The 15533-nt window shown below is 37.3% G+C and overlaps 1 protein-coding gene across 2 annotated transcripts in view; it reads left to right on the top strand.

Annotated features, from left to right (window-relative positions):
- Positions 1-2999: 2999 nt before the first annotated feature.
- The window catches only part of LOC114654667 (protein mono-ADP-ribosyltransferase PARP12-like), a 66325-nt gene continuing 53791 nt past the window's right edge, over positions 3000-15533 (top strand). Inside the window, exons 1-3 of one of the 2 annotated variants that reach the window (XM_051929416.1) lie at positions 3000-3448; positions 12946-13081; positions 14996-15263. In XM_051929416.1, coding sequence (XP_051785376.1) covers positions 3171-3448; positions 12946-13081; positions 14996-15263 — 682 coding nt within the window. In that variant the 5' untranslated portion in view covers positions 3000-3170. The remainder of the gene's footprint in view (positions 3449-12945; positions 13082-14995; positions 15264-15533) is intronic. The other variant, XM_051929417.1, reaches the window with a different exon arrangement.

Consider the following 15533-nt stretch of genomic DNA (forward strand, 5'->3'; position numbering starts at 1 on the left):
TACATCGTTCTACAATTCAGCGCAATTTGCACAAAGAACATTTGTATGGCAGGGTGATGAGAAAGAAGCCCTTTCTGCACTCACGCCACAGAGTTGCTTGTTGTATGCAAATGCTTATTTAGACAAGCCAGATTCATTTTGGAACAAAGTGCTTTAGACTAATGAGACAAAAAGCACTTTGCATGGCAGAAGAAGAACACTGCATTCCAAAAAAAACACCTGCTACCTACTGTCAAATTTGGTGGAGGTTCCATCATGCTGTGGGGCTATGTGGCTAGTTCCGGGACTGGAGCCCTTGTTAAAGTCGAGGGTTGGATGAATTTAACCCAATATCAGCAAATTCTTCAGGATAATGTTCAAGCATCATTCACAAAGTTGAAGTTACGCAGGGGTTGGATATTCCAACAAGACAATGACCCAAAACACAGTTCGAAATCTACAAAGGCATTCATGCAGATGGAGAAGTACAATGCCCATCACAGTCCCTTGACTTAAATATCATCGAAAATCTATGGCATGATTTGAAACAGGCTGTTCATGTTCGGCAGCCATCAAATTTAACTGAACTGGAGAGATTTTATATGGAAGAATGGTCAAAAATACCTCCACCTAGAATCCAGGCACTCATCAAAGGATATAGGAGGAGTCTAGAGGCTGTTATATTTGCAAAAGGAGGCTCAACTAAGTATTGATGTAATATCTCAGTTGGGGTGCCCAAAGTTATGCACCTGTCTAATTTTGTTATGATGCATATTGCATACTTTCTGTTAATCCAATAAACTTAATGTCACTGCTGAAATACTACTGTTTCCATAAGGCATGTCATATATTAAAAGGAAGTTGCTACTTTGAAAGCTCAGCCAATGATAAACAAAAATCCAAAGAATTAACTTTTTCATATGACTGTATTTATTATATAGTGTCTTTCATATCTATCTATCAGTCTGTCTGATCATTCCACATGCTCTTTTGGCCCTCATCATAGTGTCAATGCATATCTTGGCTTCTCTATTACAAGACCCAAAGGACAAATCTAGGCTAAAATGTATTATACCACTTTCGCCAGGGTGTCCAATTTGATGCCAGCTTTACCATTACTACTATACTCCAAAGATTCAGTCCATGACACCCACAGTCCCCTTATTCTTCCCATAACTTGCCTTTTTATAATTTCATACTACACCTGTCTCTAAATTGCCCAAACCTCTGCTAACTTGCCCAGTTCCCCATCCTGCCAAAACCCACACCATAATGTCCAGACCCTCACCTCTGTAATCTTCCAATAACTTGGACTTATGTCTGTCCCATAACACATCCATCCATAGCATAAATCCAATTAAAGTCTTATTCTACCTCTGTTATTGAGTGCTCAGTCCTTGGCCATTTCCACTTGGAAACCTATTTTTAAAGGATGTTGACATGCGCTGACACACATGATTATTTCACATTACCTATTTAATATAGGCAGAGTTTTTTAAATATTTGGGTGGTGCCCCAGTGCCTTGCATTACAAACATCCACTGCTAGCTCTCCCTCAGGGGATCTGCTCTAATACATTTCTTTACAGGGTTTTAGGACTTTCCTAACCTTTCTGTCATTAAAGGCTTTTGGGTCACTACCTTTGTTCTCCTTTTTGTTTGCTTGCTCAAGATGTTTGATATCCCTATTCTTTTGTTATCACATGATAATGAAATATTGTACATTGAGGTCTTTAAGAATTTTTTTTCACATACTGCCTATTTTCTCTGTTGAATATTTGGTACCACTGTATCATGTCAGGAGTCAAAGAATATACAAAGCTTGTCTGAACTTCACGTTCACCTTAATCTATCTTGGCCTGTACTTTGAATTTCTCTCAAGTCTGCTGTGCTTCCCTGCATCTGTTTATCAGATTCATACATGCACTTTACTTTGTTTCAATTATCCATTTTATTTCTGTTCACAGCAATGCTGTGGGAAGTAACTGCAGAGATGGACTTGTTGGGTAATGATGGGCAGAGAAGTTCTCCCATTTCTTGTAAGGCTGTCTGCAGACTCACTCCTCCAAACACAGCTGCACTTGTTTTACTTTGTATTGTACTTTGGTGACAACTGTACAGTGACGTAGCTAGATAGATAGATAGATAGATAGATAGATAGATAGATAGATAGATAGATAGATAGATAGATAGATAGATAGATAGATAGATAGATACTTTATTAATCCCAAGGGGAAATTCACAATATGATATGTCAAGAAGTCAACATTGTCCTCTAATAATCCCACAGCCCAGATCCAGCACGCTACAAATCTCACACACTGTATGATTTTTCCACATTCATAGTATCCCAAATGATGTGTGCGATAGGTTAACTGGTGTCTTTAAATTGATCAGGTATGTGTCAAGGCAGCCTGGCTGTCTGAGGTCATTTTCTGCCTTAAATTTTTCTGTCCTTGAGATGGGCTTAAATGTAATGGTGGTGGGTGGACATGCATCTTCTTTGCAAACCCTTATCCACACTTCATTGGGAGAAAGGCCAAAACAAACCCAGGATGGGATGCCAAATATACTGTTAATCATGTCCTGTGATTATGGAGGTACATCGTCTTGTTGCTGCTTGTGTTGAAGGACACCCCACATCCCTCTAATGATCACAATCCTTTTATCTTTCTGTTTTCTGGGTGAAGGATAACACTTTGAGGACAAGGCAAAAAGTAGTTTTTGCTGTTGATTTGCTGGCGGTAAGTAAATGTTATGATCAAATATAAGTTATATTGTGTAAATCTTCATCCACTTTCCGAACTGTCTTTTACACACTCCACAGAGTAACGTCTGGCGCAACACTGGAGCTGACACTGGTTACATCATTTAATCTAACATCGATTTAAATCACTAAAGATGAAAATTAACGCATTGTCAGATTTTGTACAACAGTGACATTGTTTGCGCAGACAGCTATGTATTTATTTAATCATCAAAGCGAAGATTTGCTTGTTAGCTAACATCCGGGAGAAAGATTAAGCAGGCGAATTAGTTTCGGTTTCATTTCTTTTAAATAGGAAGCTGACTTTGCAGTGCGACTAACAGGAGTAAACAAAGTACCGGGGATAGGCAGGTGGCTAGCGCGAGGATTACAAGATCAGAAAACGGGAGGCTGGAAGGGCCAAGAGGCTCAACCGCGTGGCTATCATGTTGGCTGCAGCTGTTACTAGACTACTGTGTGCAAATAATGGAGCGATGGGATACGACGAACTGCTGGCCAACATCGGCGGTGATGCGGAGCTCGAGAGGACTCTCACAGACCCCCAGAGGTTCGCCGTAGTGACAGTTGCCGACGGCACCAGAAGGATCATAGCGAAGACGTCGGTGAAATTGTGCAAAGCCCAAGCCCAAGGCTGTCAGGGCTGCTCTGGCTTACACCTGTGTAAATTCTACTTGTTCGGAGACTGCAGGTTCAGTCGGACCAGGTAAGTGACCAAAAAAAGCATCAGCGGGTTAGAAATTGATCCGTAACTGACGGCAAGCGTTTCAGTTTGGCAAGTGATCCTGGGGGCGACACGATGACGCCATGTCTCGGTGTCAAACACGCATAAACGTCAAATTCATCTTTCTCATTACGTGCGCACGATTTCGTTGGACAGTCCTTTATAGTTCAAAGATATGCCATTTGGTAAACAAGTGGACAATTAACTAGAAGTCGCGTGAATGTGCCAGCTTTCGCTCCTCGATCTGCCCAGTCCAAAAGCGGTTGGATTATAGGCTAAAGGCAGTCGAATTTCACATAGAAGTAGAAGTATTAAAAATGCCCAGATGTATGGCAGACATTGTTTCCGGTCGAAGGACGCTTTCGGTGCAAGTTTTGCCGGGCCTTGCACTGTGTGGAGTTTGAGTGTTTTCCGCATTTTAACGTTCTAATTTTCTCAAAGATGTTCGTCAAAAATTGGGTGAACCTGCCCTAATCAGCACCGTTTTGCGGGATTTTTCCCTGCCTTGTTACTGATATTTGCAGGATAGGAGTAGTGCACCAGCCGCAATTGAGTGTGGGATCAAAAGCCTGTTGGTTGCGCTCAACATGCTATTTTAGATGTCTCTGACACCTTATGTGTATACTTGCTGCTGAATTTCCTGACTTACCGACTTTAAAGAAGTTAGTGTACAAATAAGAGAGCCAGTCCGATTAAGCAAACACAATCAATTGAGATAAGATGGCACATTCTGTTCAGGCACAAGCAGCGTGACAAAGGTTGTGTGGCTTGGCAGCAAAATCACAGATTGGGACATCCACCATTTCGATCTACCAAAAAAAAAAAATATGTTAAGGAACTAAGGAAAACATAAAACAGAAAATTTTAACTGAATTATAATTCTATAAACATGTATAATATAATCATATAAGTATATGTAAATAAGTACATATATAGAAGAGAACATATATAAAATAGAAGTACAGGTATATTTGATGTAACTTGTAATATGTTTTATGTTTCATATGACACAATATATGTAAATAGGTCGTTGCTGCATATTTGCATTCTATCTTGTTAGTCGAAAAGTTTTTACAAGTATCACTTCACTTTCAAAATGAATTACTGTACACACAAGCACAAGCAGCCATAATGAGCCTCGAGAAATGTACGACGACACAAGCACACGATGTACAGTACACGAATACACATGATTCAAACACTCGGATTCAGCTGACAGTGGTATGCTGGTCTGTCTACAAATATGTTGCAAGCCTCTTTAACTAGATATTCAATATAAGGATTGAATTAAGATTTTTTTGTACATACAAGTTTTATTCAATCGGGACTTTCAGAGGCAATTCGGGCCTCGGGATTTGTCTGTTGAACTCTGGACAGATCCGCTCAATTCAGGATGTCTGGCAACCCTGTAGGCAGGATAATTTAACTTAAGAGTCACCCCTTTTCCACACAGTAAGCTATATGGCTAAGGGGTAAAGTCTTAACATTTTTTGCTAAACAAGTCACAATTAAAAGAAAATGCACTTCTGATTTGTTTGGATGTGGATCTGAATTGTTCTTGTGCTTATGACATGTAAGTTTGATTTGTTATTTGACGGCCACTAGCTCTGGAAGAATTGAATTCCTAAAATAAAAAAAATTGAGGCCTGACCCTGTAAACCTCAAGGATGAGAAAATTCTTTTATTCCTATGTCATGTCTGATAAAGTGTGTAAATCACAAAGTTGGTGAAGGCATCTGATATTTAATAGTGTATATCCAGAAATTTTAACAGTAAAGTGAAACCTTTTTTAAGTGCATTAATAAATTATATGGTAAGATCCTATGTAACATTTATTTTCCTTACAAATGTAAATATGAAAGTCATTTTAAGCAAAATTTTATAGTTAATAAATGAAATGGCAAGATCTTATTAAAAATGTATTTTCTTCACAAATTTAAATATAAATGTAAAAGCATTTTATACAATTTTTATAGTTAATATTTAATATTTTAAAATCTAATTAAACATTGATTTTCCATACAAATGCAAATATGAATGCAAAGGCATAAATATCTGCAGTATCACTTACTTCTATCATAAACAAGCAGACATAAAGAGAGGTGACCAACTGAGTGACTTGGAAATTGATTTTTTCCAGTTCACATGTTAAGTGCAATTGTATAATATAAGTACAAATACACAATTGGCAACTCCTTTTCAACTGATATTTCAGCACACCAATTTATTTTTAAAACACTCAAGACACTGTTCTCTACCAAATGCTTATCAATTTTTGCCCTGGTATACATACCCTGGGTAACTAGCTGCCTGTGACATCGTATAAAACAGTGTGGATGCAGTTCTCACAGTTGTGCTTCATTCATTTTCCAGTGTACTAGTCAGACATTCTTAATTCTTGAGGTATAACTATAAATATGAATTACCATTTTAATTACGCAGTACTTGTATCTTATCAAAACATATATTGTACACTGAAAAAAAGGGAAATGGCAGGTTGTTACATTTACAAGAATGTATTTACTTTATATTACATGTATTGTTTATGTTCCACTTTTGAACATAACTCAATCATGTTTAATGTATTGAATCTTGTGGGATGTGCAATACAGTATACTAATTTCAGTCATTTAGGTAGAAGTCAAAATAGTTATATTTAGTTCTCACCGGAAATTAATATGCACCAAGCAGATTTATCATCTGCAGAGGTTGGATAACTTGGTGGTAAAGTCATGTGACTTACAAAGAAGCAACAGGTTGTTCATTTGAGTTATTGTCGCTGGTTAAGAGCAAAAGGTTAGTGAAATAAAAGTTAAAAAAATAAAAACACACACAACGAGAAATATTCAGATATTCATTTAAAATACTTAATCACACAGACTAACGTTACTCCGTTAGTCTGTGTCTCGCAGTAAGGAGACCCGGGTTGCTTCCCGGGTCCTCCCTGTGTGGAGTTGCTTTATTGACATGAGCCGTGTTTATGTAACATAACATAATTAATTTAACAACATAGAATGAAAAAGTTTCATTCATTTTATATAAAAATATCTTGTTGTTTCAGAATATAATAATTTAGTGCATTAAGCATAATTAAATTATTTTTGATAAAAACAATTTTATTATGTGCAACCGATGTACATATTTTTTTTTTATTTTAATCTGACTTGCCATTTTTTTCAGTGTATGAGACACACAAACACATAATAAACACAGTACACACCTTTAAAAAAGCTAGAGATCTATCAAATGTTTTATATAATGTTTTATCAATCAGATACAAAGCTAACATGGTTAACAGGTTTACACATAAAATACAGTTTGATTTTAAGCTAACATGCCTATTGTTTACTAAGCAGCAATTTCTTTTTTTTCATCTCCTTTTACTAACTAAAATTGTAAGCTGCTATACTTAACACAAGCTGATACTCCATCCAAGCAGTGTTCATTTTAATTAAAGAACAAAATGAAAAGGTCTGAATCCATTCAAGTAGCATTTCTCGCTGTTTGTTTAATTCCACATGGAAAACTCCACTGATTCCCTTTACTTAGTTTATTACTCCTTAATGTAAAGACTAACATTCCAGTTTTCTCTCTCTCTAATAAAGTTTGCCTAATGATGTCTGTGTACAGGATGTATGCAGATAAAAAAAGACTAGTTCAAATACCTTGCACAAAGGATCCCCACAAGCAAATTACCATAAAGCTTAGAAAACCAGATGTTTTTTCTGATCAGCCAGTTTAACAATCACCAATCGAATGTTTTGTAGTGAAAATTAGCCAATGTAAATCGGCGTAGCATCATTAGTTATTGGTGGCTTGATTACAAGGTGTGGAATAGGGTTTCCTTAAAGTCCAAAATATACAAGGGTTAAAAATGTGATAAGTCCAACATATGACTTTTTCTGTATAAAACTGTGATTTCTTATGTGGAATGAAATGGAACAATCATATCTCTTTGAACAATATTATATTCTCCATCCTTTCCTTTGATGGGAGTGGGACACAAAAAAAATAACACACAAAAAAATTCTCTTTCACTACAGCAACATCTCCTGGAGCAATTTCAGTTAAAATCATGAGGCTTCCCGCAGCATTTCACAATGGTAATGACAGTGCTAAGTTTCATTTGAACTGAGTGATTTATATTTGAGTTATAATTTTTACAGATTCATAAACTGACAAACAAAAGGAGGTATGCCCACATGTTGCTTCAAAAATAGTCTGAGTTTGTTTGGATATACATAAAATATGTAAAAATGCATTGAAAATTTGGACCCAGTTACAGTACATTCTGTACATGCATTTTATATACAACCCCCGGGTTTGTTTTTCCAGAAATACAATTTAAAGAGATTGATTTTTCATGGGAATTGTTACATATGTATTATGTTCACTTTTACTTTAAAACTTCAGTAAAAACAATATTTGGAATTAACTTTCCTGATATAATTTTTTATGGTCTTCCACTGTTAAATTTCCGTCTGCTGTGATATTTTTCTTTACCTCTGATTCGTTCATTTCTTGCGGAAGTCCAAATTGCTGCCTCATTAAATCTTCTGCTTCTAACCTTTCTTTGATGATCGAAAGAGCCGTTTGTTCATTCGACTTTTCGAATAATGGTCCTTTAAACGCTTCCCATAATTGTAAAGCATCAACTTCACCCGTCATAATTAAGTACACGAAGAAGTGTCTTAATTTGTCAGGCATTATTACAGAAGTGGCATCAGAGATCATTTCAAACATATAGTCGTCCGATTTACATAACCCAGCTGCTCGTGCCGTTTCTTGAAAGGTACTGCACGTAGTTCCATCTATAGTTAGAACATCTTTATATGACGTTGCTCCTTTCGATTCACGTACCAACAATTTTAAATGAAACCGTTCGATATCTTTTGGTGATTATAATATTTAATCAAGTAACACTTTTGCAATTAATTTTTCTTGGATGCAACACTTTCTTTGTTTCTGCAATGTGTAATGTTGAGGAAATTGTGCATACGTATATGCTTTTGCATTTATGTCTGTTTTATTAAGTTCAAAATAAGTCAATAATTTTGTATTTCTATTTTTCGCTACCTCTAAAGCTTTTGCTTCTTCGCCCTCTTTAAATTGAATCATATTCTGACCTGGTAAACGAATCAGTAATAATTCAACAGAATGACTTCGACCGTGCATTGGCAATTCCATTAAATGCCACCCTCTTTCCATTGCACTGATGTACTGAGTAGGCTATCTAAATATGCTTGAACTTTGTCCTGAGACTGTTTTTTGTATAACGTTACGCGTACTCTATTGTGCCCTTTACGAAAGTACTTGTAGATGTACTTAATACTCATAACCAATGCACAATACTCAACATTAATATGACAATTTAATCATTTGAGCAAATATGGGTTATATGGTACAATCATTGAGTTAATGAGCATCACAATTTTACCATCTTTCTTTCCGTGATAAGTGTGTTGTTCGTGACGATGTTTGTTCGGCGATAATCAGGAAAGATAGCCTTAGTCATATCTGTTTTTTGAACGAATGCTTTTGGAAATTTCTTTAAACACTTTTTTTCTATTGAGTCCCAACATACTGAATCGTTTAAATTTGGTCCGTGAGACGTGTTTAATGACTTTGTACCATAATTCAGGATATGTTTCTCTGTTTGGAATTTCAACACAGACAAACTGATCTACATCATCAGCAGTTAATAATTTATTTTGCAAAGTAACCAATAAATGCATGTGAAGCAAACCCCGTTTTTGCAATTCGATCATGCAAATGAATGCTCTGATTTGACTGAACACTGTTTCGAGTTCATTCAATAAAAATTAAGACTTTCTGATAAAACAGTCTACTTACGAAAGTGGAAATATCCAGAGCCGATGTAGCTGATGGAATTGTTCTCAAGAATATCCGAATTTCTGGCCATTGTGGATTGCACGTCATTGTAATAAATAAATCTTGCCGACCGATAGTTCGGAATATTGCCTTTGCATCATGATTTAACTGTTGCAGTGCTCTTGGACTACCTTGATATGTCAGTATGACGTGACTTGACCGTGTCGCGGAATGTGAAAGTGTCTCTCTGAAGTGTCTCTCTTCAAAAGATCACTTCTCATCCAAAGTTTTTCTATTATATATATATATACAGTGGTGTGAAAAACTATTTGCCCCCTTCCTGATTTCTTATTCTTTTGCATATTTGTCACGCAAAATGTTTCTGATCATCAAACACATTTAACCATTAGTCAAATATAACACAATTAAACACAAAATGCAGTTTTTAAATGATGGTTTTTATTATTTAGGGAGAAAAAAAATCCAAACCTACATGGCCCTGTGTGAAAAAGTAATTGCCCCCTTGTTAAAAAATAACCTAACTGTGGTGTATCACACCTGAGTTCAATTTCCGTAGCCACCCCCAGGCCTGATTACTGCCACACCTGTTTCAATCAAGAAATCACTTAAATAGGAGCTGTCTGACACAGAGAAGAAGACCAAAAGCACCTCAAAAGCTAGACATCATGCCAAGATCCAAAGAAATTCAGGAACAAATGAGAACAGAAGTAATTGAGATCTATCAGTCTGGTAAAGGTTATAAAGCCATTTCTAAAGCTTTGGGACTCCAGCGAACCACAGTGAGAGCCATTATCCACAAATGGCAAAAACATGGAACAGTGGTGAACCTTCCCAGGAGTGGCCGGCCGAACAAAATTACCCCAAGAGCGCAGAGACGACTCATCCGAGAGGTCACAAAAGACCCCAGGGCAACGTCTAAAGAACTGCAGGCCTCACTTGCCTCAATTAAGGTCAGTGTTCACGACTCCACCATAAGAAAGAGACTGGGCAAAAACGGCCTGCATGGCAGATTTCCAAGACGCAAACCACTGTTAAGCAAAAAGAACATTAGGGCTCGTCTCAATTTTGCTAAGAAACATCTCAATGATTGCCAAGACTTTTGGGAAAATACCTTGTGGACTGATGAGACAAAAGTTGAACTTTTTGGAAGGCAAATGTCCCGTTACATCTGGCATAAAAGGAACACAGCATTTCAGAAAAAGAACATCATACCAACAGTAAAATATGGTGGTGGTAGTGTGATGGTCTGGGGTTGTTTTGCTGCTTCAGGACCTGGAAGGCTTGCTGTGATAGATGGAACCATGAATTCTACTGTCTACCAAAAAATCCTGAAGGAGAATGTCCGGCCATCTGTTCGTCAACTCAAGCTGAAGCGATCTTGGGTGCTGCAACAGGACAATGACCCAAAACACACCAGCAAATCCACCTCTGAATGGCTGAAGAAAAACAAAATGAAGACTTTGGAGTGGCCTAGTCAAAGTCCTGACCTGAATCCAATTGAGATGCTATGGCATGACCTTAAAAAGGCGGTTCATGCTAGAAAAACCCTCAAATAAAGCTGAATTACAACAATTTTGCAAAGATGAGTGGGCCAAAATTCCTCCAGAGCGCTGTAACAGACTCATTGCAAGTTATAGCAAACGCTTGATTGCAGTTATTGCTGCTAAGGGTGGCCCAACCAGTTATTAGGTTCAGGGGGCAATTACTTTTTCACACAGGGCCATGTAGGTTTGGATTTTTTTTTCTCCCTAAATAATAAAAACCACCATTTACAAACTGCATTTGTGTTTACTTGTGTTATATTTGACTAATGGTTAAATGTGTTTGATGATCAGAAACATTTTGTGTGACAAACATGCAAAAGAATAAGAAATCAGGAAGGGGGCAAATAGTTTTTCACACCACTGTATATACACACACACACAGTATATACAGTCACTGGCTACTTTATTAGTTACACCTCTTCAACCGCTTGTTAAGACAAATATCTAATCAGCCAGTCAGATGGCAGCAACTGAATGTATTTAGTCATGTAGACTTTGTCAACCCATCTTCTAATGACTACAGTACTTCCAGCAAGATAATGTGCCATGTCACAAAGCTCAAATCATCTCAAACTGATTTCTTGAACATGACAATGAGTTCACTGTACTGAAATGGCCTCCACAGTCACCAGATCTCAATCCAGGAGAGCACCTTTGGGATGTGCTGGAATGGGAGATTGACATCATGGATGCGCAGCCGACAAATCTGCAGCAGCTGCATGATGCTATCATGTCAAAATAGACAAAACTCCCAGAGGAATGTTTCCAGCACCCTGTTGAATGTATGCAAAAGGGGATCCAATCCAGTAAAGGCAAGGTGTACCTAATAAAATGGCCAGTGAGTGTATTTGCAGTGCATTAAGAAAGAATTAAAACACCTTCACTTTTTTCATTTTTTTCACATTTTGTGATTTAGCAACCTTGTTGAAAAATCATTTAAATTAATTTTTTTCCCCACATTAAGTATAAATCTATTGTCTAGCATGACATAGGGAAAACAGGATTTTAGAAATGTTTGCATCTCTTCTCCTCATGGTTGCACCACTCTTTCTCTCATTTATGATGCTATCTCATCCCATCTCCTTCTGGAGCATCCAGCATACTTAAAATGCATATCACTTCATGACCTCCACCTACAACACAACCCCACTGGCTATGTCATTATGAACTATAGCTGCCTGTCATGTGCTTTCTGCCTATATGCTAGTGAAGTATTACCATTGCTGGTTTTAAATGTTTAATTAATATTGTTTTCTAGTAATGAAATATCAAAAGGAAGCCAGTGTCTTTATGTTTAGCAAATAAAGAATGTTTACTGTAGTTAAAAACACGAAGGGTGCCAATGAAGTTGTTTCCTGAAAAAAAGAAAAGAAATATGTATAGAGAAAATCCCATATAAATATAGAGGGAATGTATGTGCAAACTCCAAACAGGCAATATCCAAGCTCTGAGATGAACCCAGGTCTGGAGGTATAAATCAGAAACCCCCCACTGAGTAAAATTATAAATACAAATTTAGTTTTTAAAAAATGTCAGTTTTTCTGTTTTTGATAGTACAGATATTTTAAAAACTTACATTGGCTAACATGGCTGTAAGCATTGCTTATGCTTGGCTTCAGAGACTGGATTTAAAATCATCTTGGGTAATTGTCTGTGTGGAGTTTGCATGTTCTTCCTATGCTTTCATTTCTTATTTATTTTGTTTGTTTGTTGGTACTTTGTTTTTCCTGAAACGGAACAAAGATATTCTGAATTGCTCAGATGAAAATGAAGTGGGGGTTGGCAGAACACTGGTACCTGTTCCTTCTTTGAGACTAGTTCTGATGCGATAGGCTGAGGACCCCCAGTAATCTGATAACTGGACCAAGCATACCTGAAACCGAATAAGTGAATAAATGTATGAAAACAAATTACTCTATTTATAATAGAGTAATGATTTATCTAATTTTAAAATGCATTGCCACCTGAGTTTTTTGCACATTTTTTCTAAGTAAATACTACACAGAATGTTGAAAATATCTGTATGATGACACTGTTTATATTTATTATTTCTTGCAACTTAATGGATTGTATCAATTGCAGAAGAGGATGTCGATTTTGCCATGATCTTTCATCAGAACAGAACTTCAAGGTTCTCAGAGACAATAATCTGCAGGATTTGAATCAGAAGGAACTCTGCCAGTTACTGCTCCAGAATGAACAAACACTGCTCCCTCCGGTAATGTTCTGCACCTTTAAAATATGCCAGTCATTCCAGGTAGTAGCTAAACAATTGGCAAAATGCCAGCATCGTAGGACAGCAAACCAGAGAAGCAAAAAAGACAAAAGGTTGCAAATTTGGTGTTAATTTGCTTATGAAGGTATAAGAGTATATGAAGTTAGTCATAGGCAGAATAGCAATAATGAAGAATACGTAAAAAAAAAAAAATTAAAAAAAAAAAACCTTGAACCAATGAACTTTTATATTTGAGATGGAGAGCAAAGTAATGACTTACTAATGAACAGGATTACTAAGGTTGAAGCCCTGGGCCCCTGGGGTCACAAAATGGTGCTAAGGAAAAAATAGATGAGAAACTTAGGATCAAAATTTCCTAAGCATTCTGTCTTGTGCTATTCTAAGGTTTTTCATAGTGTGTGTTCTGCCTGTGTACCAAAATAGAGGGTAGTTCAAACTGATCTATTCTGTGCTTCATTAACAAAAACCAAAAAAAAACAACAAAAACTTTCATGGCTATTTTTTGAACTTCATTGAATGTTTGGGCTAACACATTGAGTTGCATCAGCCACCAAAGTAGCCACTTCAAACATTATATTTATAAGTAATAATTTGCTGCAGTTTCTTCAAATAGAATTGAGTAACAATTATGAAAAATGAAGCTCAGAATGAAAAAAAGAAAAAGAGAATGGGTTGATTTCATGGTCATTGTCACCATACCACAGAGTCAGATCTCAGTGTCTGCACAAAAAGTGAAAAAATCATTTCATATTTACTTAACTTTCCTAGTGACTAGTGTTATATTTCAGCTAGAGTGCTTCTCCTGGCTGGGGTCCATATCTTTTATGTCTTTGTTCATTTTTGATTCTCTTGTTTGTATTAATATTATTTCTGTTTATATGCATTTTTCTTTGTATTTGATTTTGCCTATGTGTCAATGCATTTGTTATGCCACTCAAGAGTTACCAAGCATGTTTAGTTCTGAATGTTCCAAAAGTGCCCACAAGAGAGGAAAATCCCATCAAAATAAATAGAGGGCCACGTACAATCCATCCATCCATCCATCCATTTTCCAACCCGCTGAATCCTAACTACAGGGTCACGGGGGTCTGCTGGAGCCAATCCCAGCCAACACAGGGCAGGAACCAATCCTGGGCAGGGTGCCAACCCACCGCAGGACACACACAAACACACCAAGCACACACTAGGGCCAATTTAGAATCGCCAATCCACCTAACCTGCATGTCTTTGGACTGTGGGAGGAAACCGGAGTGCCCGGAGGAAACCCACGCAGACACGGGGAGAACATGCAAACTCCACGCAGGGAGGACCCGGGAAGCGAACCCGGGTCCCCAGGTCTCCCAACTGCGAGGCAGCAGCGCTACCCACTGCGCCACCGTGCCGCCCACGTGCAATCTTTATAAAATGAAAAGATTTACGTATTCTGAACAAAAATGCTCTGTAACACAAGAAGCTCCATGCATGGAGAGGCAAATCTAAATCACAAATCCAAAGTGAAGTCAAAAATGCAAAAGCACAAGTAAATCAGAAAAGCACAAGTTAATTACAAAAAACATAAGAACTCACCATTGCCTAACGCATTCGACAATGAACTGCTAGGAACTGTTGGGAATCCTCACCTTTGTAAGGCCGTGGGCATTGGGTCTCACCTCTTAAGGGATCACTCACAAGGCACAAGACAAAAGCAATGACACAAAACTGGAAGCCTTCACAAATGTAAGGTTTAATTCTTTAGATGGTGAACCATAAGACATTTGATGTGCTCCCTACCCCCCCCAATTTTAATTCTTTTTTTGCTTCAGAGCAAAGCACCTAAACTACATGTTTTATTATTCAAATTATCATTTTAAAATTAGCATTAGATACACAAATGTTAAACACACTTTTTCTTCACAGGTGTGTTTCTCCTATAATAGAGGAAGTGGGCAGTACGGTGCTTGCCCTGACATGGCTAACTGCAGACGACTCCATATATGTGAGAAGTTCCTTGAGGGGTCCTGCAAACGGGGCACCAGCTGTTGCAGGTCTCATGACCTGCACTCTGGTGAAGCATTGAAGATGCTAGAAGACCGGGGACTGACTTCTGAGCTTATTTCCAGTATTCAGAATGTTTACTTAAATAAACTGAATATGAAAAATGGCAACATTGCATCAACTGATAAGGGTAAGGTAATTACATGTATACTATCAAAAAATACTTATTTATCTAAGAGGAATGTCTGTGCAAAGGTATCTTTTAGGAAAGGTCATGTTGTAACCACTAATTGCTTGGTGTATTTCCTTTTCCTTAAGAAAGAGCTTGAATATAATTAAAGGTGTTGAAAGCAAAAAATCAAATGTATTGCATAAAACAATCTTGTTTCTATTATGTGAAGGCAGAAATCTTCCATTCCTCTGTCCATCGGATATATGAGTGGATTTGTATAAAGCAATC

The sequence above is a fragment of the Erpetoichthys calabaricus genome, chromosome 1, assembly GCF_900747795.2.
Source record: "Erpetoichthys calabaricus chromosome 1, fErpCal1.3, whole genome shotgun sequence".
In the NCBI taxonomy this organism is placed as follows: domain Eukaryota; kingdom Metazoa; phylum Chordata; class Cladistia; order Polypteriformes; family Polypteridae; genus Erpetoichthys; species Erpetoichthys calabaricus.